Source organism: Lacerta agilis, chromosome 8 (assembly GCF_009819535.1).
Source record: "Lacerta agilis isolate rLacAgi1 chromosome 8, rLacAgi1.pri, whole genome shotgun sequence".
Lineage (NCBI taxonomy): Eukaryota > Metazoa > Chordata > Lepidosauria > Squamata > Lacertidae > Lacerta > Lacerta agilis.
Window position 1 is genome coordinate 46,377,514 of NC_046319.1, and position 27,556 is coordinate 46,405,069.

General features: G+C 42.9%; 1 protein-coding gene across 1 annotated transcript in view; it reads left to right on the plus strand.

The window, feature by feature from the left end:
* Positions 1-880: 880 nt before the first annotated feature.
* Positions 881-27,556, plus strand: part of CDYL2 (chromodomain Y like 2) — a 62,246-nt gene continuing 35,570 nt past the window's right edge. The window contains exon 1 of the mRNA XM_033157185.1: positions 881-948. Coding sequence (XP_033013076.1) covers positions 925-948 — 24 coding nt within the window. The 5' untranslated portion in view covers positions 881-924. The remainder of the gene's footprint in view (positions 949-27,556) is intronic.

Sequence of the window (27,556 nt, forward strand, 5' to 3'; positions counted from 1 at the left end):
ATGTAGGAAGTCACATGATACAGTCAGGCCTCTGGCTCAGATGGCCTACAGCAGTGTTTTTCAACCACTGTTCCGCGGCACACTAGTGTGCCGCGAGATGTTGCCTGGTGTGCCGTGGGAAAATGACTTTATATATAGTCAATATAGGCACAGAGTTAAATTTTTTAACATTTTCTAATGGTGGTGTGCCTCGTGATTTTTTTTCATGAAACAAGTGTGCCTTTGCCCAAAAAAGGTTGAAAAACACTGGCCTACAGGGACGGGCAGGGTGGCTCTCCAGGGTTTCGGACAGGGGGGCCCTCTCGACCCTACCTGGAAGAGGCTGGGGATGGAACCTACGTGCAAAGCAGATGCTCTACCCTGTGAGCCCTTTCCCCTTGGTCAGCCAGGACCTCTGGTGGGTCTTTGGAGGAACAGGCAAGCGGGTGTGCAGCTGCGGCGGCAAAAGGTGCAGGGACTTTTGCTGGGGGGGGGGTTGCCATGCGGAGGGATCATCAGCCTGCCGTTTTTTGTCCTCCCCGCCCTTGTGCCCGCTTCACTGGGGTGGGTAGGTGGGGGGAGTTCCTGAAGGCTCAGAGACACCCTTGCGCAAACACACACGACTCCTTCACACGCATGCAGAGCGCTGCTCTCTTGCCGCTCCACAACTGCCACTGCTGCCGCTGCCGCTGCCGCCGCCGCTCTTGCTGGTTACGCCAGCCCGCCCGCCCGCCCGCCCGCCGCCCGCCTGCCTGCCTCTCGCCGTCTCCCCTCGCCTCCGATTCTGCGCACACAGCCTGTCATTCTGCACAGCACAGTTTTTTCGCTCCGCTCGGAGAGCGAGTGGTGGAGAGAGAGAAAAACACACGCACACGCACACACACACACACGGAGGGAGAGCAGCTCAGGATCCCGGCGAGAGGCGCCCGAGTCTCGCAGCCCAGCATGGCTTCGGGGGACCTTTACGAGGTACGGCGCTGGAGCGGTTGTCCGGGGCTTGGCCAGAGGGCAGCCGGCGAAAGGAGGCGGGCAGGCAGGGAGGAAGAGAAGGAAGGAAAGGAGGAAGGAAGGGAAGGAGGGAGGGAGAGAAGGAGGGACGCCCCGGCCAAGGAGGCTGCGGGGGCTTGTTTGGCCAAGGCGTCTTTTCCGCGCGGGGTCTTTCTCTCGGGGGGCGCCGGGGGTCTTCTTCTCTCCCTCTGGAGTTCCTGGAGGAACTGAGAGGAAATGGCCAAGGTGGGGAGGCGGACGGGGGTGGCAGATCTGCTGCTGCTGCTGCTGGCGGGAGGGATGGATGAAGCGCTCCCTCCCTGCTTTCTCTTTCGAGACCCCCCCCCCCGCCACTTTCCGCGGGGTTTGAGCTGAGTAGGCCTTACAGGAGAGTTAGCGGGCCAGGGGGAGGGGGCACCCCAGCCGGACAGCCCCCGGTGCGGAAAGTCCAGGTAAAGTCCTCTGGACTGCTGCTCCTCCACCGCCCTCGGAACCCAACCCGGTAACAGGAAGGAGAGAGGGTTGCGCCCCGGCACGCGGTGGCGCAAAGTCCTGGCAAAGAAGGAGGCGCTGCCTGTTTTTCTTTCTCTCGAGGGCTTCCCAGGCTTGCCCCCAGGGGGCGGATGTAAGCCACGGGGGAGGGGCTTGGTGAGGAGGAGGTGGAGCCTCTGGTGGACACCAGTGCATGCTGGGGGATATTTGGGGGGGGGAGGTGCACTCAAGGATGCTGGGGTTGGGAGGTGGGCTGTCAAAGTTTGGTGGGGTCTTGAGAGAGGAGGTCTTTGGGGAGGCAGGTGTTCCTGCATTGGGTTAGCCTGGAGGTCTTCAAGTGAATTGCTTTGATCAAGTCTTTTGAAGAGAGAGCCACTGATTCTGTGCCGGTTTACTAGTTTATCATACAGCATTAAAGTGCAAAAGGAGAGAGGGATTTGCCTTCTCCCCACCACATTAACTTGAGTAGATCCTATTAGATTGTTCCATGTGGATAAGAGGATGCTGCCTGTGTTTGTCCCATGATTTTGGACTAGAGGAAATAAGTGCAGGAAGTAGCACGCCAACTATCTGGTTGGTCAGAGGTCAGAGGTGCTGAATTGGGGCATCTGCAACCCAGTGGAAACTGGGTGACCATCTTTGGATCTCACTCCATGTCAGAATTTTAATGGCTGGACCACACTTCGTACCAAAGCCTCTCCATCCAGTGTGCCACCAAACCTCTACCTCAGATGACACAGGTTGTATCTAACTATGTTCTACTGAGTCGACCCATTGAAATTGAAGGGTCTGTTAGTCCATTCATTTCAGTGGGTCTACTCTATGGGATACAACCCATAGGGAGTTGCTTTGTTTTGATCCATACCAGTTGTTGACTTCATCTAGCTCACTATTGTCTACACCAGTGTACCCAGATGTGGTTGAACTACCATCTCCCTTGGCCATTGGCTAAGGTGGACTGGGGATGATGGGAATTGCAGCCCCTCAATACTAGAAGATCCAAGGTTGAAAAACACCAGCTGGCCATAGCTCTCTGGGGCTTCAGAAAGGGAATGCTTCCAGACCTACCTGGAGATGTTGGAAATTGAACTTGGGACCTTCTACATGGAAAACAAGTGCTCTACCTCAGAGCTGCAGCCCTTCCCCAATCTAAATAAAGCAAATTTAATCTCATAATGTACAGGTACACCGAACTTGAAATTGTGTAGCTAGCAACAGCTAGCAACCATGAAGGCTACCAACGGAACAAGTCTGGAAATAATAAAACCCATTTGTTAGAGTTTGACACACAACATGCCTGAGATTTAAATCGGTTCCGATGTTAGGTTTACCTGTGGGGCATCTTATGTTCTGATAGCTGTTATAGACACCACAAAGAAGTGGCAGCAGATGTTACATAATACAATCTTGAGCGATATAGAAGCACCTAGAAGACTCCCTCTTTTTAAGAATAATGCTCACCCTCCACATAAAGATCATTCAGACAATTAGCAGACTTGTTTGCAGCCAATTAATTGATTAATTAACCAATTCAATGGATCAATTAGCTAATTCAAATTAATGTTAAAGTCTTAATGGTGATTAATCCCAACTGGAAGTTTGGAGCCTCTTTTCCTGGAACTCCCATATTGATAATGTGTTTGTAATAAAATGTATGAGTCGTATGTTAATGTGTGTGATATTTTGAAGGTAGTTGATGATGTTACTAGTCTCTCTGGTCTGTAAGACATACAAATTATACTTTCTTTGGAAAAAATAATTTGTGGCAGAGGTGACAACTAATATTAAACACAATGGTTGCAATCCAGGAAACCATGTAGCCCACAGTAGATCTTGCTGTCAGGCTCCGCCAAGAAGGTCAGTGAACCATTCCCTAGTTGGCTTTGGGAAATCCTGCACTGCAATTCCAGAAGTCAAATCACCAGATCATATCTATTGCCTGCATAAAGAAATGTATATTAATTATCTCCAACAATGCTGACTTCATACGCGTTAGTGCTGCTTAAAAGCCATTTGTAACACCGGATTTTTAAGCAGTGACTGCTGAACCAGTTATTTGCACCAATGAAGCTAAGTTAGTGGTATTGATGGCTATTTTTAATGTGGTGATTTTTAACTTTGAAAGCCAAACTTTTGCTGGATCAAGTTTAGATGCTTGTCTTGAATTACAGCTTTGTGCTCAACCTTTGAGGATTATTAGGATGAGCACTCTGAGAGGAAGGGCAGACAACAAATGTTGGAAAATGGAACAAATGGATTTTTGTACCTCCTGCTCTCCTTATTTGTTTTCTCTATGGAGTAAGCATAGCTACAAGTTGCTTTATCTTTTGATGGTGTTTTATGGAAGATTTAAAGGCACAGGTGTTCAGATATGGATGGAAGACTCTAGATGCATCTTTAGCATCTGAGTGCCCTTGAGGAGCAATTAAAGTTTTGACCCTTTGTTGTACAACTTGATTTCTTCTGGAGCAAACAGAATCTCTCAAGGTGACATCAGCTACTCAGAAGTCTGTTCCGATTTATATTGATGCCTTTACCTTTGCTTGAAGCTTGCATAGGTTTGAGTTTATAGCCTGCCAGGGAGCTCATTGCATCAGTTTTCTCTCTTCTCCAACTCCACCATTGTTGGTGAAATTCTGCCTATTGATTACTTGCTTGGTTTATTTATATAAATATTTGTTTTGTGCTGTGTGAACTTTACTGCAAACGTTTACATTTATTTCATACTCTGGGAACATTTCAGCATGAATACGCACATGGGTGCTAAAAGAAAGCATTCATCCTTCTCCATGAAGCTGGCATTGCATTCATATAGACATCATTGCTATTCCTAATTTTCTTCAGAAATATTCTGAAAATATGTGCACTTCAGGATTGTGCCTGAGAAGATATTGTTGATTATCTTACATTCTTCATGAAACATACGAACAAATATGAGTATCAAGCGGAATTCCTACAAGTAACACTATTATACTATTGTAGTGAACAACGCACTGGGGAATGGTTGTAGCTCAGTGATAGAGCATCTGCTCTGCCGACAGAAGTTCCAGGTTCAACCCTTAACATCTCGAGAGAGGGCCAGGAATAATCCCCATCTGAAACCTTGGGGAGCTGTTGCCAGTCACTGTAGACCAGCTTTTACCAGCCTGATGCTGCAGAGATGATCTAGAGATGTTTTCAGCAGCTCTCATCAGCTCCGGGCTGATAGGAGTTGTAGTCTAAGACATGGAAGGGACCAGGTTGACAAGTTCTGGTATAAACTGAGCTGGATGGATCAATGGCCTGACTCTGTAAGGCAGTTTCCTATGTTGCTGTTACAGGATACTCAGCCAAAATCATCTTAACATCACAAGTACCTTTACACTGTTTGACGATCTACCAGAATTGTGGATAGGCAGCTCTGCATATTACTGATTATTGGTTTGTAGGTTGCCCTTTTCCTCAATGGTTGCTTTTACGTTAAGTAATATGCAGAATGGAGAACACCTGCATCCATTGTTCGCAAGCATAACTAAAACATATCTTCAGATGGATGACATCAGACCATCACCTGTATGTTGGGCAAACTCTTTGCTTATAGCAAGTGTAGGGAACCTTTGGTTGTCCAGATGCTGCTGAACTACAGCTCCCATTAGTCCCAACAAACATGACCAGTGGCCAGGAAAGATGGGACACTCTGACGACATCAAACTCTGTGTTTTAAGTAGCTGGGTATCTTTATTTTAATATGTTATGCTGGAGAAATGTCTTCACACGTCCTTTTGGTTAGTAATGTCCTTTTGATGCCCTGTTTGATATCTGAGATTGTGCTTACAGGCTTTTGCTGAAGTGATGTATAGGTGATGATGATGATGATGATGATGATGATGATGAGTTTTGTCATAGCCATAATCTGTAATGTTTGTAAAATTACTTTGCTACCTATGATTACAGTCTCAGTGATCAAAGAGTCATGACTAAATGGAGCACTTTCAGCATCTGCAGTTCATAATTCATGTTGACTTTTTTTGTTGGCTATGTATGAGTTCTCGGGGGGGGGGGACAGTAAGAGGAGAGATAGCAAGAGATGCCAAGATTGAATTAGGGTGGCGCGAGATAAGGCAGTGGTTATTTATTTCATTTATGAATCGCTTCCTGGAAAAATGATTTCACAATACAATTTTTAAAATTCTTTGGAATAATGTCTTAAAACAGTTAAAAGAACTGCATATACATAAAAAAATTCAAATCCAGTATTGATCAAACTGGGATAAAAATCTCCTCTTAGAAGTTTTGTTGAAAGAACAAAGTATTGGCTTCTATGCACTATCCAATGGCCATGTAGCAAATGTGGGGAAGGGCTGTAGCTCAGTGGTTGTGCATCAGCTTTGCAGGAAGAAAGTCCCTGCTTCAGCTCTCAGCTTTTCCAGCTAGGAGTGAGAGAAAACCCTGCCTGGAACCCTGGAGAGCTACAGCTAGTCGGTGTAGATAGTACTAACCTAGCTGGACCAATGGCCTGACTACCTATAAGGCCGCTTCCCATGTTCCTAAATGCATGTGAAGATGACACTTGTAGTAGATAATAGCAGCTACCCTTCCATTAATAGGTGTGGAACTTGTGAAGTTGTGCTGTCTACCCTTCCATTCAATAGAAATGGCACATGTTGGACCAATCCAGTTTTTGAGCCTGTGCCAGTAAGTGCTGCTATTGCATACTCTCCAGCTAAAATTGTTCTCATTCATTTGAAAAGGGAAAAAAAAATAAGCACATGCTTAACTTCACAGCTGAAATCAGTGGAACACAATAGCGCTTGATGTTGAATGGATTGTGCCCCGTGCTTTTAATCTTTCCGACTTTATGATATCATGTTTACATCTTTTGAGAGTTGTGTATAGAATTAATGAAAATGCATGGTAAGTTTAAACATATAAAATGACTAATTAGGCCCAGCATTTTATGTTTTCCTGATCTATATTTCACCATATTATATGTGTATGTGTGTGTGTGTTCTCTGATGATGTGAAATGTGGTTTCCTGTACTACAATTTTAAAAATTGTCATTTAGAATGAGTTTACTTAGGTACTGTATATTCTGGCATATAAGACTACTTTTTAATCCAGGAAAATTTTCTCAAAAGTTGGGGTTCGTCTTATATGCCGGGTGGATAATCTGCGGTCGTGTATATCTCAAACTCTATATTTTAGCTGGAAAAGTTGGGGGTCGTCTTATACACCCAGTCGTCTTATACACCGGAAAATACGGTAACTTGAAATACAGTCCTGAGTTTTCACATCTTAGAAATCCAGTCATTGGCCTTTTAAAAATCAAGTTTAAATCCTGCAGAAAGCAGAAAATATAACTTAGGTGTCTAATTAAGGTACCTAATGTTCAATTAAGCAATTAAGTCAATATTATTAATTTAAATATTATTTTCAGGGCCAAGTATAGCAAGCTTGTTCTGAGTTTGGTTAGCTCCAAACTATTTACTGTATTTTACAGACATTTTCACAACTGCTGCCCCTTCAACTATTTCTTGGCAATTCCTTTGTGACTGTCTGCCACTTGATTTATATTACTGTCTGTCAATCTGTCTCTCATTTGGATTCATTTCCTCATGTAGCCAAATCACTGAATCCATGCCCTCATTCTTAGCTGACTTCATTTGCCCTCACTTAACATTGTCAATTCCGTATCTCATTAGTCATACAGAGTAATGATGTCATCTTATTCACCAATATGGTTGGCTAGAGTTGCTTATGTAACTAAACCATAAAGAAACAAAGAAGTAAACAGAAGGTGGGATAAAATGGCATTGAAGTAACAGGTGGGGAAAGCACTAGGATAAAACCAGATTGGATAAATGTACATATTCTGATTTACAGTCAAAGAGTTTTGATGGGTAGGGCTTGGTGCGGGGAACCTATTTCTAAAACTCAATTATTCTAGGACCAAAAAAAACTGAAAAAAGAAATTATTCATTACAGCCCAAATTCAGGCGCCCCACCAGACCACGACTTCTTGCCTATCAGACTTTGAGTTGTTCTAATGCTAGAAAACTGGTTCTAACCTGAAACAAGCCTTGCTGTTCAGTCCAAAGGTCCATTTATTCCAGCATCCTTTTCCCCATAATGGCCAACCAGATGCCAAGCAGCAAGACATAAGCAGAGTTTTCTCTGAGCCCTCCCTGGAGATCCTGAGGCTTGAATCTGGGACCTTCTGCATGCAAACCAGAGTTGTGGCCTCCTTAATAGTAAGAGGAAATAGTAAGAGTGGTTTGACCTTAACTCCCTTCTCGGCCTTTTGGCTAAGATCAAGAGTGGTTTGACACTGGAACAAGCTCTGCCACAGGAGGCGCTGGGCTCTCTTTCCCTGGAAGTTTTTCAGCAAAGGTTGGGTAGTCTATGGTAAGGGATGCTGGCTGCTGCAATGGTCCATTCCAGCTCTATCATTCTATGAAAGGCACCAATTTATGAAATTCCCACACAGAACCCTGGGCAGACAGAGCAAAAGAAAAAGAGAGCAGTATAAATTTCACCATCGGAAAGTTCCTTACACTGTGTATTTAACACAGCGGTCTGTGTTCCCCCCCCCCCCATGTACAGTTTGAGCAAAAGCCCAGTTTTATTTTCAGCATTTTGTTTCAATAAAAGAGCCGATCCCTAAGTTTTTCCTAGGAATATGAGAGCGTTTCTACAGTTGCTCCAAATGGTTGTTAAAGGAACAATGGGCTGATTCAAAAATACAAATATATATTTGTCAACACAAGCAGTCAAATGTCTTCTCCTGTTATGCACTTGTGTGGGAAAAGGTAAATGTCTAATGATAAATATGGCTCGTTGAAATTTCTGTGACTGCAGCTGCCAGAGAGGGCAGAATCATAGCAATGATCATATGTTTCCCTGTCCAGGACCATACATTACATCTATTTGCAGAAGTGCATGGTTGATGGGAATGTGCATTGTCCATATGGTCAGGAAAGGCATTGTGTGAACTAACCTGTAGGCATTTAAAATAACTATGGCTTAGTTCCAAAGAATTGTGAAGGGAAGGAGAAAACACATTAGTGTTGTTCTGTGAGCTCTTGCAGAAGCGATGGAGAAACAGCGAATCAGGAAAATGCAAACTTAAGTGTTTATATACCAACCGTGCGGAAGTGTCAAGGTTGGATCTGCATAATGCCTTAACACAAGAATTTTCACCAGCAGAAGTACACCTCTGGATTTGGGGGTGCTTTGGTCAGGAAACTGCTGTTCAGCTAAGCTGGAAATCGTTTGTAAGTGTAACAGACCTCTTGCTATCAATAGCTATTGGAAGGGGGCACTATTGGAAATTCTCAGTAATTTCCATTTAGAAAATAATTGTGATGTCTTTGGGTTTCCCCCTCAATTTTTAGTTTCTTGGTGAGGGGCAGAGTAGAAGGAATTGTCCCCAGTCCCAGCTGCGGTATCATTTTTTAGTTTCTCCATTCTTTAGTTGCTCTGTGGAATCTCTCGCTTCTGTCCTAGGGGAAAATTAAAAATAGCTTCTCAATGTGAACCAGGAAGTCACCTGTCCAGACATTGGGATGGTTCTTTCTATCGTGTGTGTGTGTGTGTGTGTGTGTGAGTGTGTGATCCTGCTCCAGCCACTCTGTTCTGTTCTTCTATCCCACCTGACAGTTGTTTTCCTTCTTAAGTTTTGTCATTGATATATTTCCGGGCTGTTTTGGGGGGTCTTTCCCCTCTTAAGTTTCCCTGCAGATTTTTAAATGGTTTTTTTTTAACTTGTTTGTATCTCAGGATTACCTTAAGAGTGCTTTTACTCCTCTTGTGTGCCTTAGTGGTGTGGTTTTCAATGTATAACTATCACAAGAGTGGGAAGACTTGCATCTAGAACATAGATGACGGTAAAGCTAAGAGCTTTTGAATCACACTGATTTCAGTGGAAGCCCCTACTCAACACCCTTACTGAAAAGAGAGGAAATTGAAGGTGCTTTCTTTGGGGTGGATCATGCCCAGTGTCATTGAACAAATCAAATGAAGCTACTGATGACATTAAGTATCCCCATGTAACCCAAATGAAATCCGTCAGAGCATTTGAACACTCTGTTTTCACCCCATTGAAATACTGTAATCCTTTAAATACTGCTGGTGGTTACTACCTGACTGCAGTCAGTAAAAAGGCCCCAGAATGGGCAGGGAGGGGCTAAGTCGTCACAGGGTATCTACTGCTGTCATGTGACAGCATCAGGTTCCATCTGGGGCCGCAGGAAGCCTGTGCAACAGTTTTTCTGCCCCCGCTTCCACCTTGGCTAGTGGCCCCAACAGTGACCCCTTAAGCCCCACTTGGCAGCAACCAGCATTGCACACTTAAGCCATTAATTAATCAAGCCATTAATTAAGCAAGTGATCCTGGAGAATGTGATGTCGTAAGATAGTTGAAGCTAAGCAATTGTGTCCCCCGTCAGTGCCTGGATGAGCGACTGGTTCCTAGGAGTGTATGTAGGGAAGGTTGTTGTACATATAATAGATAAAGAAGTGATGGGAGGAGGGCATAACCTTCCGCAGTTTAATTTTTACAATTCAGGCAGCTGTTAAGCTTGTTGATACAGAGACCTTAGTGATTTTGATGACAAACAGAATTAGTATATACGCTCATAAGTAGTAAATTCCAGCATTGTTTATTGACACTAGTTAAAAGCCCTTGTTGACTTGGGATATCCTTATGCATTCTCCACATTGTGCTCTGCTCTAGCAAGTAAAGGATAATGAACAGTTCAACCTTAAAAGCTCTTCATCAACAAAAGCCCTATTAAAGTTAAATATGGCCTCTGTGAATAGAGGTGCTTGAAGATCTCACAGCCTGGCTTAAAACAGAAATGAAGTTCTCGGAGAAATGCATCTCAGCAAGATCAAAGCTAGGGCTGCGATGGATTGTGGAAGTGAAATGGATTGCGGGAGCTCCCTTTTGCAGTCCCAAATTCAAATCTTGCAGTTTTGGGTGGGCAGAATTATATCTGCTCACGTTTTAGCAGGTTGTAGCCATGCATCAGTTTGTTAAATATATGATATCCTGAGTCCTTTTGGGCACATGTGCTTAGCTTGCTGCCACACTGCACCATGGCTTTTGTAGCTTAAAGCTATATAAACAGTCATTTTCACATATGCACAGTACGCTTGTTCCATAATAACTTACCATTGGCAAAATTACAGTAAATTTTGGAACAGCCGATAGAATTTCTGGAGCAGAATTCAGTAGTGGCAAGACCCGATTCATTCTGAAAGGTCCTTTATTTTCTCCGCCTCCCCTTCTTTCCCAGACAATCTGTTTTAATCATAGATTGATTTTTAATGTAAAGTGGTCAATTGCTTATAGTGTCTACCATATGCAACAGAATCTTGCACAGTTATCCTGTGTTTCAGAAAATGCTGCTACTTGCAAAGGGCCAGGGAGACGTCTGTGTGTACCAGACACATCACTACCCCATGAACAGATATTTAAGTTTTTAAAATATTTATGTTTTATTAAAGTATTTCAGTTAAAAGAAATAAAGTGATACAGAACAAACAACAACAAAGATACATATAAAAGTGAAAATAAGCACACACACACACACACACACAAGCAATATACAATATTGCCATACATTCTTGTATACATTGTTATAGTGTTATTGTCCTAGTTCTTATGTAAATGTTAATAGCCTACTACTTTTTGTATACACTCATTCCAAATGTTATCGTATTTATCTGTAGAGTCTGCACCTGTAAGCAGTCCGTTCATAAAGTACGAGTGATGTCATATCGTCAGTCCATTGATTGAATCTTATCATACCTTTATTTTTCCAATTCCTCTTGGCCACCATTAGGGCATGGAAAATCCATTTCTATTGTCCCATTGATAAGAAAATATACTTAAGTTGCTGATATTACTGTGAAGAAGCTACACAACTGGGTTATGGCAGATGGAGTGGGGACCTCCTCCACAGTACTAGAGCTTCTCTGCCAGCAGAATCCAGGACACTCCATTGAAAGAGGCAACCATCAGCAGAACAGAGAGGGAAGCAATTATGTGAGTCCTCTCTCTGCTGCAGCCCCAAATTGCCTAATAAATCTGCTCTACAGGACCAAAATTGGGCTAGCTTTCTTTAAAGAAGGAACAGTGGTTTTTGCTTTTAAAATACACTATTTTGCACTTCTCATGCTTGAGAAGAATGTTTTTCTCCCTCCCTCCCCCCCAAAAAATCAAATTGAGACCTATCTCAGATAGATAGATAGATAGATAGATAGATAGATAGATGATAGGGTTGACGATACTTGTTAAAATGTTTAGGTGAAAACACAGGGAAGATTATTTTAACCATGAGATAGGGCCCATGCCTTTGTTGGATTCTGATAAACATGTGATGAGTTATCCACGTGGTCTATGAAATAAATGGGGAATGGGTAGCATCTTCCCTTTCAGATAATTTGTGCGCTTCAGAAGCAGGTACAACTCAGTGAATTTTGAACATTAAAGTAGAACCACCGAAAGAGCAAGCATGAATCACTGGTTCCTGCCTCTCCCCCCACTGGTTTTTGTTTTGTTTTGTTTTGTTTTACATATAATCTGAAAATAAGGGACATATGAATCTGTTGATTTCGGTTTCTCTCCCATTCTGATTTCTGAATGTTCAGAGATTTACATTTCCCTATCAGTTTGTGGATTTTTTTTTTAAGCCCTCATGAAAATTAATCTGCATTTTAGTGCAAATTTATCCTCTTACACACATTTTTGTATATACTTACCCCTTAATTTTTCCAAAGCAATTTCTCCTCTTATTAGGAATTTCAACACCATTTTCACCAGCATATGCATTTTTAGGCACACTTTAGCCTAGTATGTAAACTTTTGTACATACTAAATGTGACTTAGGTAAGTTTTTCTTTAAATGTGAACTGAATTGAATCCCGCCCTCCGCAAATCCCTGTCTGTGAAGCTACTCTTATTAGGACTGTTGCAGGTTGTAGTTGTTGTTGATGATGATGATGATGGCATCCATCTCTCTTGGGAGACATTGGAAGAGCACGCCTTCGGGGATGAAGTCAAACCGTTGGAGAATTACAGTGCCTGCTGTAACAAGGAGAGAAAGAAGAAGAAGAAGAAGAAGAAGAAGAAGAAGAAGAAGAAGAGAAGAGTTTGCATTTGATATCCCGCTTTTCACTACCCGAAGGAGTCTCAAAGCGGCTAACATTCTCCTTTCCCTTCCTCCCCCACAACAAACACTCTGTGAGGTGAGTGGGGCTGAGAGACTTCAGAGAAGTGTGACTAGCCCAAGGTCACCCAGCAGCTGCATGTGGAGGAGCAGAGACGTGAACCCGGTTCCCCAGATTACGAGTCTACCGCACTTAACCACTACACCACACTGGCTCTCATGAAATGAGAGAGACGTGTTTTATTGCAGATATAGCAGATGAAGGCATCCAGTTTTGCTGCTACAGGTGCACCATGTAGATACAGCAGTGAATTAATTAAAAGTAAATGAATTTGGTCTGAAGCTCAACATCAAAAAAACTAAGATCATGGTCACTGGTCCCATCACCTCCTGGCAAATAGAAGGGGAAGAAATGGAGGCAGTGAGAGATTTCACTTTCTTGGGTTCCATGATCACTGCAGATGGTGACAGCAGTCACGAAATTAGAAGACGCCTGCTTCTTGGGAGAAAAGCAGTGACAAACCTAGACAGCATCTTAAAAAGCAAAGACATCACCTTGCCGACAGAGGTCTGTATAGATAAAAGCTATGGTTTTCCCAGTAGTAATGTATGAAAGTGAGAGCTGGACCATAAAGAAGAATGATCGCCGAAGAATTGATGCTTTTGAATTATGGTGCTGGAGGAGACTCTTGAGAGTCCCATGGACTGCAAGAAGATCAAACCTATCCATTCTGAAGGAAATCAGCCCTGAGTGCTCACTGGAAGGACAGATCCTGAAGCTGAGGCTCCAATACTTTGGCCACCTCATGAGAAGAGAAGACTCCCTGGAAAAGACCCTGATGTTGGGAATGATTGAGGGCAGAAGGAGAAGGGGACAACAGAGGATGAGATGTTTAGACAGTGTTCTCGAAGCTACCAACATGAGTCTGACCAAACTGCGGGAGGCAGTGGAAGACAGGAAGTGCCTGGCATGCTCTGGTCCATGGGGTCACGAAGAGTCGGACATGACTAAATGACTAAACAAATGAATTTCAGTCAGAGTCTGGGGAATCCTGAGGAAGAGCAGAATCAGCAAGGGTATGAAGTCAGTGTTACCATAACCAACCCAGTAGTGTCCTCGGGTTGCATCTCTTTGCTTTATCCCATACAAATGAATGGCTGCTATATTCCCCAGTGGTGCATAATGTAGTACTGTACTGCCCTTGGGGATAGCAGTGAATGACTCACTCAGCACTGATGCTGATTAATCCCTTCAGGTGCTGTGTGGGTTATGTACAGAGAAGACCTTTCTCCCAGCGCAGGAAAGGTGAAAAAATGGTTTCTGCCCAAGGACCACATTCCATTTTGGGCCACCTTCCAAAGGCCATGTGCTTGTGTTGGCTGGGATCAGAGGCACAAGTAGGCAGAGCAATAGGCACAAATGTTCCCCTTAATAGAATAAGCTGGTTTCTACACTCACTCGGACACCCCTCTTTATCCTTCATCCAGACAAGCAAGAGGTGTTATCAGAGTTCAATGACACCTTCCAGCCAGGCAAACATATTCAAGGAGGGCCATTGAGGGGTGAAGCCTGGGGAGAGTTCAGAAGGCCAGAGAAGAGGCTCAGAGAGGGTGCAGCTTGCTCCCAGAGCTGAGGTTCCCCACCCTTGATCTGCAGAAACACGCACTGCCTGTCATAATGCAGGGCAACTTCCTAATTACATTATAAAAAGCAGAATAATGCAGTGTGTTTCTGGATAGCGACTGCTGACAACCTGGGGAAGCAGACGAAAATTCCACTTGCCTTCATATGCCTTAGCCTCCCAGATTGAATTAGATTAACAACAATATGTGTCTTTCAAGAAGATTGACATAACTGAACTGCACTAATGTAATTACCGGGTAGTACAGTTGTTGTTTTTACAAAGACACAGCCAATTTTATCAGTGTCAGAAGTAAAGAAAGTGTTAACTGCTGTTTATTGTGCTGGAGTTCTGGAGGGGAAGTAAAAGAATAACTGCAGTAATCTAACCTCCGTTGTCAAATGTGTTGCAGATACAGAATACAGAACATTAAGGTGTCTAGGGTGTGACTCAGGAACTATCCTTTATGACATGTCAGAGCTACCTGTGAGAGCACACCTTGGTGTTCTTTGCAGGGATGGGGAACCTTTTTTGGTTTGAGGCTCACATTCCTTCATGAGCTTCCAGAGTCTGTAAGCTAGTGGTGGGCGGGTCTGTAGACAGAAGTGGGTGGAGCAACAAATGTGATTCTTAGCTTTGTAGAGTTGGTGCCTGCGATAATGCCTCTAGGGCTTAGAATCTAAGGTATAGGGACTGTTAAGGAACTCGCACCTGCTGAACCACCCTATCCATATTAACTGCAGGAATCGGATTCATCCCCTTCATCTGACCCCTAAAGTAGCAGCCATATGAATGTGCTATATCAGTGTTCCCCAACCTTGGGCCTCCAGCTGTTTTTGAACTACAGCTCCCATCATCCCTAGCTAGCAAGGCCAGTGGTCAGGGATGATGGGAGTTGTAGGCCAAAAACAGCTGGAGGCCCAAGGTTGGGGAACACTGTGCTATATTACTGAAAGCATTCAAACGTTGCAGCGAGCCATGGTTTTACCTCTCTTGTCTATATCCAGTTGTTGAGAGAATTTGATAAGGATATGAGAGAGACACAAAAGTGATATTGTTATGCTCTAGACTTGCCTAGCCAGCTGGAACACATATATGACGTTTCCCTGAAATAGATTATACAACTTTCGCAGAGGCAAGTCATAGTAGTAATGAGGACTTTCAGCTATTCTGACATACGCTGGAGGTCTAACTCTGTTCCAGGTAGAACATCCAATAAATACTTGACTTGTCCTGCTAACAACCTCACCGCTCAGAAGGTGGAGGGGAAGGTTCAGGAGTCCTGCTATCCTGACTGACAAGGCTGAGGAAGTGAAAGTGGCAGGAACCTTGGTGGGGAAAGTGACAGTATCATCTTGGAATTTGTGATAGGGAGAGATGTGAGAACCTAAGCATAATAAGACTTTAGGGAAGCAGGTTGAAAGGAGTTCAAGGAAAAGTTGAGTACGAAGTCATAGCTAGAAATTCTGAAGGAGAATGAAGGTTAATGATGGATGGGAGAGATTAAAAAGTGAAATTTATTTATTTATTTATTTATTTATTTATTTAATGTATAACCTGAACCTTCCTCCAAAAGAGCCCAGGGCAGTAAACATGTCAGTACTAAAACAATGCAGTTAAAATGTCTAAAAACAGTTAAAAACTCCTAAAAGCAATCACTAAACACAATCCAATAATTTCAAGGTTGCCATGGACAGAACTTTTAGCCATCAAATGGCTGGGCAAACTAGAACGTTTTAAATTTCTCCTGAAAGCTAATATTTAATTATTTATTTAAAAAACCGTTTATATACTGTAATACAAAGAAAACCCATACATATATAGAATAAAAACTGTTTAAAAAAATTAAAACAGAGATCAACTAACTACTACAGAAAGATATCCATAATAAGGGGGGGGGGGGTGAGAGACTGGTGCATCTTGCTAAGGAGGACGTTCCACAAACAAGGAACCACCACAGAGAAGGACCTATCACAGGTCACAGCGAACCAAGCAACTGCCAGTGGCAGCACCACCAACAGAAATACTGAAGGCACAATTACGAACCATTTCCATGCCCAGTGCGGCTGCACAAATTGCTCTCTGGTGAGCTGAGACTTTAAAACAGGCATGGGGAGCAGTTGTGATCCTCTAAGCCTCTCTATCTGGCTTTTGGGACTCTTCCCCACGCCACCTCCCTAGCCACTCACCCTCCTCCCAGGCCACACCTCTCACCGGCTCTGCTTCACACACCCTTCAGTGTTTTTGCCTGGCTGGAGATAGCTCAGCATGTAGAGCGTGAGACTCTTAATCTCAGGGCCATGGCTTCAAGCCCCACGTTGGGCAAAAAGATTCCTGCATTGCAGGGGGTTGGACCAGATGACCCTTGTAGTCTCTTTCAACTCTATGATTCTATATATGTATACCGTATATATCATTGAACTCTGATAATGGCTCTTTTTTTGCCTGGAGGGAGGATATGTGAATGTGGGTAGAAAGTAGCCTACTGTGAAATTTACATTTGTTGCTCTGCCTGCCTTTGCCATTGGCCCCTCCCACCATTGACATGTCGCCTGGAGGGGATACAGTCCTCAGGCTGAAAATGGTCCCCCATCCTTCCTTTAAAAGGACATGCATAGGAGATGGGTTATATAGTCAACAATGAGTAGGCTAGAATACTTCTTACTTGCAATGGCAGTGTCAGAAAAGCTATAAGTCCCAGAATGAGCTGAGACTTAGATTAGATGCTAAAAACAAGGAGGACTTCTCTAGTTATGTTTGGAGCAAGAACAAGAAGGAAGGGTCAGGTCTGTTGCTTGGAGAAGATGGTGAAGCTTTAACAGGTGATGCAGAGAAGGTGCAAACTACTCAACTCATGTATTGTCTTGGTCTTCTCCCACAAGTGGAATTGGGTTCAACCTGGGAAATGTAGAACAAATGATATCAAGAGGGGCCATATCCCAGAATAGGTATGGTGATAGTTAGGCACACCTTGCTGCTCTTAAATGAGTTCAAATCTCCAGGGCCAGATGAATTACACCCTGGAGTGCTGAAGGGAGAAGCAGAAGCTATTTCAGAGCTGCTTATTATAATCTTCAAGAGTTCTTGGAGAACAGGTGAAGTGCCAGATGACTGGAGGTGGGCAAATGTTTCCCGTTTTCAGAAAGTGAAGAAACTACAGACCCGTCAGCCTGCCATTAATACTAGGCAGAATTCTAGCACAGTTTATTAAGACGGTCAGCATCTAAGAAAGACTGCACTGCTTATGGTTAATTTATTTATTTATTTATTCCTATGAACTACCCTGAAGCGATTTACAATATAATATCATATATAAAACAGTTGCACGCGCGCACACACACACACACACACACACACACATATTTCATAAAATTTATACACCACTTGACTGTAAAAACAAACCCTGAAAGTTGCTTTAAAAATTCATATTTAAAAACATGAGAGAGATTTAAACAACAGCAGCACATACATAAAATAAATTCAAATCCAAGAGAGATACCAACTGGGATAAAGATTACTAGAAGCCAGCATGAGTTTATCAGTAGTGCATCATGTCAGAACAATCTTATTTGATAGACTCTGATAGATCTACTGGTAGACAGGGAGCACCATATACAGCTAAATTTTATTCAGTGTTGACCCATTGCTAATGATGCCCATTAAAATAAGTGGGTCTACTTTGGTTATGACTAGCATTAGGTATGACCCCATGGACGTTGTATAGCTTGATTTCAGAAAAACAGTTGACAATGGAACCCATAATACCCTTATTGATAACTTTGTAGAATGTGGGCTGTGAATACTGGTTTTGAGAGCCCCAAACAATTTGTACTTATGATGTCATAAGTACAAGATGATGACTTCAGTGGGGACGTGAGCTGTGCCATAAGCATATAATTACCGACTGCTCAGACATGTCCTACCCCCAAAAAATCGTAAAATTCAAATGTAATCAGCATCAACTCCTTTTTTCATCAAAGAATTGATTGTGACGACTAACTGCTGTGTGTGGAAAAACATGTTCCATTGTCCATTCATTAGCCTTTTAGCAGCCTAGCATTTTTTTCTATAGTTCTCTCTCTCTCTCTCACTTTGTCTCTCTGTCTCTCATTATCCCATATATGGGGGGAGAAAACACTTCATAATCTATTGTATGACATAAGCATCTTGGTGGTGTCAGCCTTTTTGAATAAAGAATGAATTGTTCTTAATTGTGGAGAGCACAAGAAGCATCAGAGGTTAATATCCAGCCATCTCAGTGCAGGAAAACACTGGTGGAGCAATGGAAATGTAAGGAACTATTCACATCTGTGTTGGTTTTACATACCTGTAAATTAAAATAGCCCCATACTTCAGTCTACCCAAAGGAAGCTGTTATTTCAGAACAGTATTCTTATAACAACTTTTTTATTCATTACACAAGCCTTACACAGCAGGTTGGTTTCATACATGTATCTTTTTCTGTCACCCCTTACCAGTTGTAGCATGTGGGAACTGCAGCAAAATGTTGCAGCCTCTTCAGGTAGTTTCATCCTCTCTGCCTCCCAGTTTTCTGTTTGTCCACCCCTTAGAACCAGCCTGAATTCCATGACTGCTAAACACGCTCAGTCTTCATTCGGCTGGGTTTCTTTGGGGTGGGGGGCTCCCTTGTATTTCCTTAAAAAAAAACCTCTTTTGTACCTCCCCTTTTGGAACACATACTCAGTACTCTTCCAAAAGCTTCACAGAAATGTGTTTTTCATGGAAGAGAGAGATGCGGTATTCCACAGTTGTTCTGTGTTCAGGCATGTTTTACCAAGGTGCTGGCAAGCTGGGTGGAAGAACAAACCCTGCTGAGGGATGTGGCCTAAGGGGAAGTGATATGCCTAGAGAGAGTCCTGTGGACCAGATCAAGAGGCCCGGAAGGCTGGATTTGTCCCCCGGGCCTGAGGTTCCCCATCCCTGCATAAAGTATCCATGACAGAAAAGCGAGTATGATTGCAAAAGAAAAAAAGAAGAAGAGTTTGGATTTGATATCCCACTTTATCACTACCCGAAGGAGTCTCAAAGCAGCTAACATTCTCCTTTCCCTTCCTCCCCCACAACAAACACTCTGTGAGGTGAGTGGGGCTGAGAGACTTCAAAGAAGTGTGACTAGCCCAAGGTCACCCAGCAGCTGCATGTGGAGGAGCGGAGACGCGAACCCAGTTCCCCAGATTACGAGTCTACCGCTCTTAACCACTACACCACACTGGCTCTCAACCTTTATACTTTGCAACCTTTGCATGGAACACCAATGTAATATTAGGCACCCAGTGGGTGGCAGGGACTCCCTGCTGCTCCTGCATCCAGCATGTGAAGATTGTTGCCTCTTTGCAGGTGTATGAATCATGGCCAAGTAAGCAAGCATGCCAGAATTCACGAAGGTGGAAGTGGGAAGAGGCAGATCGAGAAATCTCTTATACAGGACCACGTGCGGGATTCATTCCAGAAGGGTTGCATTGTTTAAACTGGAGCAGCGGGAGCACGCTTCCAGCCCCCCACCCACATACAACACAGAGAGTTCTGGAGCACATTGGAAACTAGTATGAAATGCAAGCATGGATGTTTTGTAGATACAAAGTGCAGGGTTTGAATAGACACTGGCAACCACAACTAAGCCTAACGTTCACAGATTTTAATTTTTGCATTGTCAGGAGCTTTCTAGGGCTAGACAACCAGAACTCTCAGTTCTGTGCACAGCTGTCTCTGCCCCCCACCCCCATCCCTGCTTGCTTTGCATCAACAGAATGCCATATTAATGCTGAAAATCAGAAAAGAAAGCGCCCTAGAAGTATACTGTCAGACTCTTAAGTACCATATTTTTCCATATATAAGACGCCCCCATGTATAAGACGACTCCTAATTTTTTAAACCCAAAATTAAGAAATTAAGTTGTTTAGCTTTTGGGGGGGGGGGAGGTCATTTCCGCCAACCGCTCACCCACCTGCCCTCCAGAGCCAGTGTGGTGTAGTGGTTAAGAGCGGTAGACTCGTTATCTGGGGAACCGGGTTCGCGTCTCCGCTCCTCCACATGCAGCTGCTGGGTGACCTTGGGCTAGTCACACTTCTCTGAAGTCTCTCAGCCTCACTCACCTCACAGAGTGTTTGTTGTGGGGGAGGAAGGGAAAGGAGAATGTTAGCCGCTTTGAGACTCCTTCGGGTAGTGAAAAGCGGGATATCAAATCCAAACTCTTCTTCTTCTTCTTCTCCACTGCCGATCGCTTGCCACAGCCACTGCCAATCGCACACCTCGCCACAGCCGCCAATTGTCTGCCCGCGCACCGCCACCAACAGCCCACTTGCCGCAGCCGCCAATCGCCAGCCCAATTGCCACAGCCATTCGCCAGCAGGCGTTGACACAGCCACCAATTACCCGCCCAATCGCTGCTGCCAATCTTCTGCTTGCTGCTGCCATTAATCGCACGTCCCCCTCTGCATTCACTATCTGTGAATTTTTGCCTAATTTTTTTTTAGCAAAAAGCATTGTCTTATACGGTAATATATGAAAAAAGTGAATGGCTAAAGATAGATAGAATTGACCCTGTTTATTTAAACATTTCAGCATGGGGTGCCCTACCCACAATGTTGGGGAAATAGCCATAGACTTTCATACAAGATTCGAAATAGCAAATCAGCAATCTTTTTTAAGATTTTCAAGCTGCTTGGAGAAGCTATTATTAGTACAGTATGGCACCCAGTAAGTAAAATGCCTTTTAAATACTCCAGGAAGGAGCCATAAAACTTAATGCACAGAGGCTTCTGGAGAATTGTACAGAGAAAGAAAGATGGATGCCTTCTTGTACCCATTGGCCAGCCATCTTTTTTCCTGGACAGTGGCCCTGGTAGCCTCCCATATTTTTTTCTCTATATAATTCCCCAGGAAGGGACTGTTCATTATGACTTATTGCTACCAACAGAAGCATTTTTAAAATAAACCACACTACTTACTAGCTGCTTGGCTGTTTCAAGAGGGGAATAATTTTGAATATTTTACACTGTCCCAACTCAAATAGAAGTAAGGAGTACACACCACCTAACACTGGGAAAAAGCTCTGGCAAAATCCCTCCTCAAACAAACATTTAATGTAAATCTCTAAGAAAGCTTCTATAAAATCATTTTTTATTATATTTGACATCATTGTGACTTAATCAAATTCATAGCCCAGCAAGTAAACTATGTTGGAGATGCAATACAATAAATGCAGACATGTTTTCTTGACTTGTCTCAAGATAAATTCTAGGATAATGTGATAAGAGAAATGGAAGCAATAACAGGATATATACTCCCAACAGATCCATTAGTTATTTTACTCGGTGTGTTAAAGATCTGGCCTTAACAGATGAGAGAAATGGTCTCGAACTTGTTCATGGCTTCTTGCTTGACTATTCTGTCATAACTGGAAAAAGATAAAAACTCTGACACTTGAAGACTGCGTAACCAAAGTATGGGATGTAGTAAATAACATAAAATGGACTAATATGGTCAGTCAAAGAGGAAAGAGAGCCTTATGACCATTTTGTTGAGAAATGAAACATATCCATAATGTAAAAAGGTCAAGGTAAAGGACCCCTGACAATTAAGTCCAGTCATGAACAACTCTGGGGTTGCAGCGCTCATCTCGCTTTACTGGCCGAGGGAGCCGACGTTTGTCCACAGACAGTTTTTCCGGGTCATGTGGCCAGCATGACTAAGCCACTTCTGGTGAAACCAGAGCAGCGCACGGAAACGCTGTTTACCTTCCCGCCAGAGCAGTACCTATTTATCTGCTTGCACTTTGACGTGCTTTCGAACTGCTAGGTTGGCAGGAGCTGGGACCGAACAATGGGAGCTCACCCCATCATGGGGATTCGAACCGCCAACCTTCTGATCGGCAAGCCCAAGGCTCAGTAGTTTACACCACAACGCCATAAGGTATTGGTGTGCAAAAACATAGAAGAAAATATTAATCCACTTATGTGGATCTTGTGAAGTATCTGCTGTGTGTATGTTCATATTCCTTCTAGTTAAGATGTTCGTTTGCCATATCATTAATGGTTTGTTATAATTTACAACATTCAGATTCTCATTAAATAGTCCAAATATATATTTGATTGAAAAATCCTTATCTGGAAAACTGCAATGCCCCTTCGAGAAACCTTTAAGCATCATTGCAAGATGGTCTCTTCCTGGCGTGTGAAACTGACATAAGTGCTATATGCACAGTGAAGCAAGGAAGGCACTTCATAATAAAAGATTCTTCGAGATATGATCACACTTGTAAGAGGTGAGTAATGGGACTCACAAGAGAATTTCTTCTAGGAAAAGTGCTCTTTTACATCCTAAGTGTGCTGAAGACACAGGTGATAATTTATAGAAGCTACCAAAGTAACTTGAAGTGTAACATCCAATTCAAACTGGAACACCTTTGGAAAGATATCTCCAATCTGAGCATCAGAGTAGAGAGAAGAAGAGCATCTGCTGGATCCACTTCAATCTGGGTATAGACCTGGCTTAAGGACTAATCTGCCTTGGTGGAAAATATATTCCATAGTGGAATACAAGGGTCACAGGTATACCAAACATATAAAATAATCATGAATGTTGCCAAAGAAACTCATATTTAGGGGGGGGCAGCTATGAGATTGTTTAGTCATATGAATCACAAATGGCCCCCAGGCAGAAGCGAAGTTGGCTTGATAACTGATATTGGAAAATATTTCACAAAGCAGCTTTTGTAAATAAAACGGTGCTTATAAAGTATAACCTTGTGTGCTCTGGGAATAGTCAGAACCCTCCATTTTCCTAATGAGGTTTCATCAGGCTTCATGAAATACTCATCCTATGAATGCCATAACTCGACAAGAATGGAGAAAGACCATTTAGAAGCTACACAACCCATTCCTTCTTAGCAGTCTCCTTCCTTGTCTCTTGTCCTCTTCTCATGCACCACCATTAGCTAAGAAATGACCTTGCAACTTCAAGGGTGTCTTAATGGATTCTGTTCCACATAGCTTTTTAAATGATGCATCAAATAGTAGCATAATGTTGAGTTCTGCTTCACTTCTGGCAAGGAAGCATCTATGGACTTCAACACAAAATATTATGGAAAGCTCCGGTATAAAATCAGATGTGACTTGTCTAGACGTGTAATGTATCAACTCAGCCTTTAACTCCCAGATGGAAAGGAGGGTGGGACCAATGGATGGATACCTGCATACATACATACTATGTAGATTTATCCTTCTGAATACCAATTGCTGAGTAGCAGCATAGAAGTCCTATTGCCCTCATCTCAGAAGCATTTGGTTGATCATGGGAAAGAAAATGTTGGACTAGATGGACCTTTCATCTGATCCAGAAGGAATCTTAGATGCTTGTGAATGGATTGCAGTGGTCCAAACACACGTCCTGGTCCATGTGATGAGCACACATGTTCAGGGAAGGGACCATAGCTTCATGGTAGAGTACATGTTTTGCATGCAGAGGGGCTCATGTTAAATTTCCAGTTAAATGGTCACATGGCAGGCCATGGGGAAAACCTCTACCTATGAATCTGGAGGGCCGATGCCAACTGAAGTAGACAATTTGTTGAGCCTGGTATGAGACCACCTCTGATGTTTTAAATGTAAAGTAATTGTGATTAGAAGAATTAAATGTTTAGGCACATTTACTAGGCCATGTCAAAGCTGTAACAAATGCTTGCCCCCCTTCCCATTTAAGCTTAAATTGTTATTTTTCTCTTTGATGCAATGCTGTGCCTTCGGTCTATGCATTACTGTCACTGCTTCTTTCTGTGCTGTGTTCACAATCACACACACACAGAGGGAGGGAGGGAGAGACTGGTGCCACTTACTTTTTGCTAGAAAATGACGTGCTGGTATGGGATCATAAATTCCATGCATAATTGCAGAGTCATCTAATCCTGGAGCATTCTTTGCCTCAGCAAAAGAAAACTCTCATTTCACTTATGACCTTAGAGCAGTTGCCACACCTTCTGGATCCTGTTCACTGTTAGGCTATAGATGCAGGGCAGACAAAAAAAACAAAGGTATTACTTCACACAGCACATGCTTACGGAATTTGCTTCTGCAAAAGGCAGTGGTGGCCACCGACTTGGATGGCCTTAAAATAGGATTGGACAAATTCATGGAGGATAAGGCTATCAATGGCCATGTTCTTCCTCCACGGTCAGAGGCAGTATGCTTCTGAATACCATTTGCTGGAAACCACAGAAGAGGAGGGTGCTTTTGCACATGGGCATCTGTGAGAACAGGGTGCTGGACTAAATGGGCCACTAGCCTGATCCAGCGGGCTCTTAAGAATGTTCTTATGTTGGATCCCAGCTAGCTCTGTGGTCCAAAGGCACAGGATTCAGAAAACTACGTCTAGTTGTGGTGATGCTTCCTACATAAGAAGAGACTTTCAAGATCAGACCAACAATCCATGTAGTCCAGACTCCTGTTTACTATAGTGGCTAACATGGTACCTCAGGAAAACCCACAAGCAGGGCATAAAGACAATTGCCTTCTCCTGTTGTTGTGCCCCAACAAGCGTAGAAATGGTGGCCCTCCAGATTTGTTGGACACCAACTCCCATCAGCCAAGGCAGCATGGCCAATAGTTAGGGAGTTGGAATCCAATATCTGGGCTAAAGGTTAGCCACCTCTGTTTCTATGAGACATATTCTCTCTAACATGGAGGTTCAATTTAGCAATCATGATTAGTAGCCATTGATAGTATTATCTTCCATGAGTTTGTCTAATCCACCTTTGAAGCCATCTAATCTTGCTGTTAGAACTGTTGTAGGGAACCCCTACAATATATGCCATTTCATACTAAAACATTACCCACAAAACCCAATGATGCCCTTTTACTTCTCCTCCCCCATCAACTTTTAAAGCACTTAGCATGAAAAAAACCCTTAACCTATTCATCTGCAATTTGTCAAGTTTCTTTCTTTGGGCATTTCTCTCATATATGCCATTTCCATACAGAAAACAATAGCAAATATTAAGCATCTCCTTTTTTAACGACGGTACCCCAAAACATGCAGGAAAACCACAACAGCTATCTTTCTGAAATTTGGCTGGATTCACCTCAAAAGGGGAATGTCTATAAATTCCAGCTGATTCTGCCAAAAAAAGTTATAAATGGTTCATTTTAAAAAAAAATCTTTAAAGGTGCCCAGCACAAAATCCCTAGACCTATTTTCTATAATTTGGCAGGCTTTATTCACTCTGAAGGGATACTATGCATGCAAATGTCATCCAATACTGTCAAAAGGAAGAAAAGCTATAGGTATCATTGGTTTTACCCATAGTAGTGAATTGGGGAAGAAACAACACTTCATTTTTTCCCAAGTCAAAATTTGGACCTAAACTAAAGCAGGCAGCCTCCACAGTGCTTCAGACTAAATTTGGCTCAAAATTGGAATCTTGAGATCAGTGAACACCTTTACCACATACTGTCAGACTGTTAGTCCATCTGGCTCGGTGTTGTCTACACTGACCAGCAGCAGGATTCCTAATAGTGTGAAGGCTTCAGCTGAACACACTGAGAGGCCCCATTCAGACCTTTCCTCTCAAAACAGGAAGTTAGGGTGGAGCAGCCATGGACGAGGACACTGAGAGTTGGATCAGCATGTCTGCGCCTGCTATTCCTACATACTTTATGTCTTCTTCTTGTTGTTGTTGTTTAGTCATTTAGTCATGTCTGACTCTTCATGACCCCATGGATCAGAGTACGCCAGGCACTCCTGTCTTCCACTGCCTCCTGCAGCTTGGTCAGACTCATGTTGGTAGCTTCAAGAACACTGTCCAACCATCTCATCCTCTGTCGTCCCCTTCTCCTTGTGCCCTCAATCTTTCCCGACATCAGGGTCTTTTTCAGGGAGTCTTCTCTTCTCATGAGGTGGCCAAAGTATTGGAGCCTTAGCTTCAGGATCTGTCCTTTCAGTGAGCACACCAAGCTTATTTTATGCCTACACTCATTCAAAGAACTCATGAATAATGCTCGCAATTTTTTAAGCATCATACTAGTTTATCTCTTTTTACGGGAAGGTGAATATTGATTTTATATATCCATATAGTAACTGAAATCAGAGAAGTGCCTAGCATTTTAAAATTCAGAAGGCTTTCTCTGAAATATGGCCCAGCCATTTAATGTAACAATAACTGTAAAATTGTAGAAATGGTTTTGTTCCCTTTAGTTTCCCTGCATTTTATATTTTATCTTATCTTATTTTATTGTACAGCACTTCAGTTACTTTTTGTTGTGGAGAAGCTTATAAACCTGCAAATAAATAGTAATAGACGAAAAATCAAGAATTGTTCAAACAATTGACAGCAATGAACTCAGTTGAACAAACATGTTAGATTGGCATTCTATATACCAGGAGTAGGGACCTTTTTGGTCCCATGGGCCATATCTTTCTCTCCTCGTGTGAACCAACCCACTTGTCATGATGACATAATAATATCAGGTAGGTTGTCCCAACCACCTGTCAAAGTTGGCCCATGGGGATGAAAAGGTATTGCCCAAGCAGAATTGACCCCCCCCCCCCGGTGCATTGCTCGATGTATGGAAAGTTCAATCCTGCTTTCTGCAGGTTTGGACACACCAGCCAGCTCCTGCAGCACCTCACTGACATGTCCAAAACCAACAGAGCAAATATATTTGGATACTTTTAAACAACTCGAGAGATGCAAATGAGTAAAGCTCCACCAGCTGAGAAATGTTTACTTACATTCCCCATGATCCAAATTAGTCTTCTGGAAGAGGCAGGGAGAAATAATGTATGTGCAGCATTACATATGACGCCATGTTAAGTAAAATCTTAACCTTCCAAGCCTTGTTAAGTTCCTTTCAACAAGGAACTCCAAAAGAGCTTTGCAAGTTTAAACCTCATTAATAAATTAAGTCTCCTCATTTCCACAAGGTGAGCAAAGTGTAAATAAGGAGCATTTCCAGAATATTAAGTCTTCCGAAACGGTTCAGCGTAAGCCTGGTGAACTTCCTTCCTTTAAATAACTGTTTGTACTGGGAGACAAGTGTGTGTGTTTTCAGGGTAACAAACTCTGTATTAAATTAAGCATTAATATGAGGCTTATTTTGGGAGTCTCGGGTTATGCGTGCTTTGCACTTGAACTTAGAGCTGCATATTTTTTTTTAAAAGAAATTTGTGATTGTTGACGTTTTTTCCTCCTTTAAATAAGAAATCAGCTGCACCAGAGTATTAACTAATAAGAAATTGGGTGTTGAATTCTTTTCATCAGATAAAAGGAAAAAAGGGGTGTAGTTACTTATGTTAAATCCAACATCAAA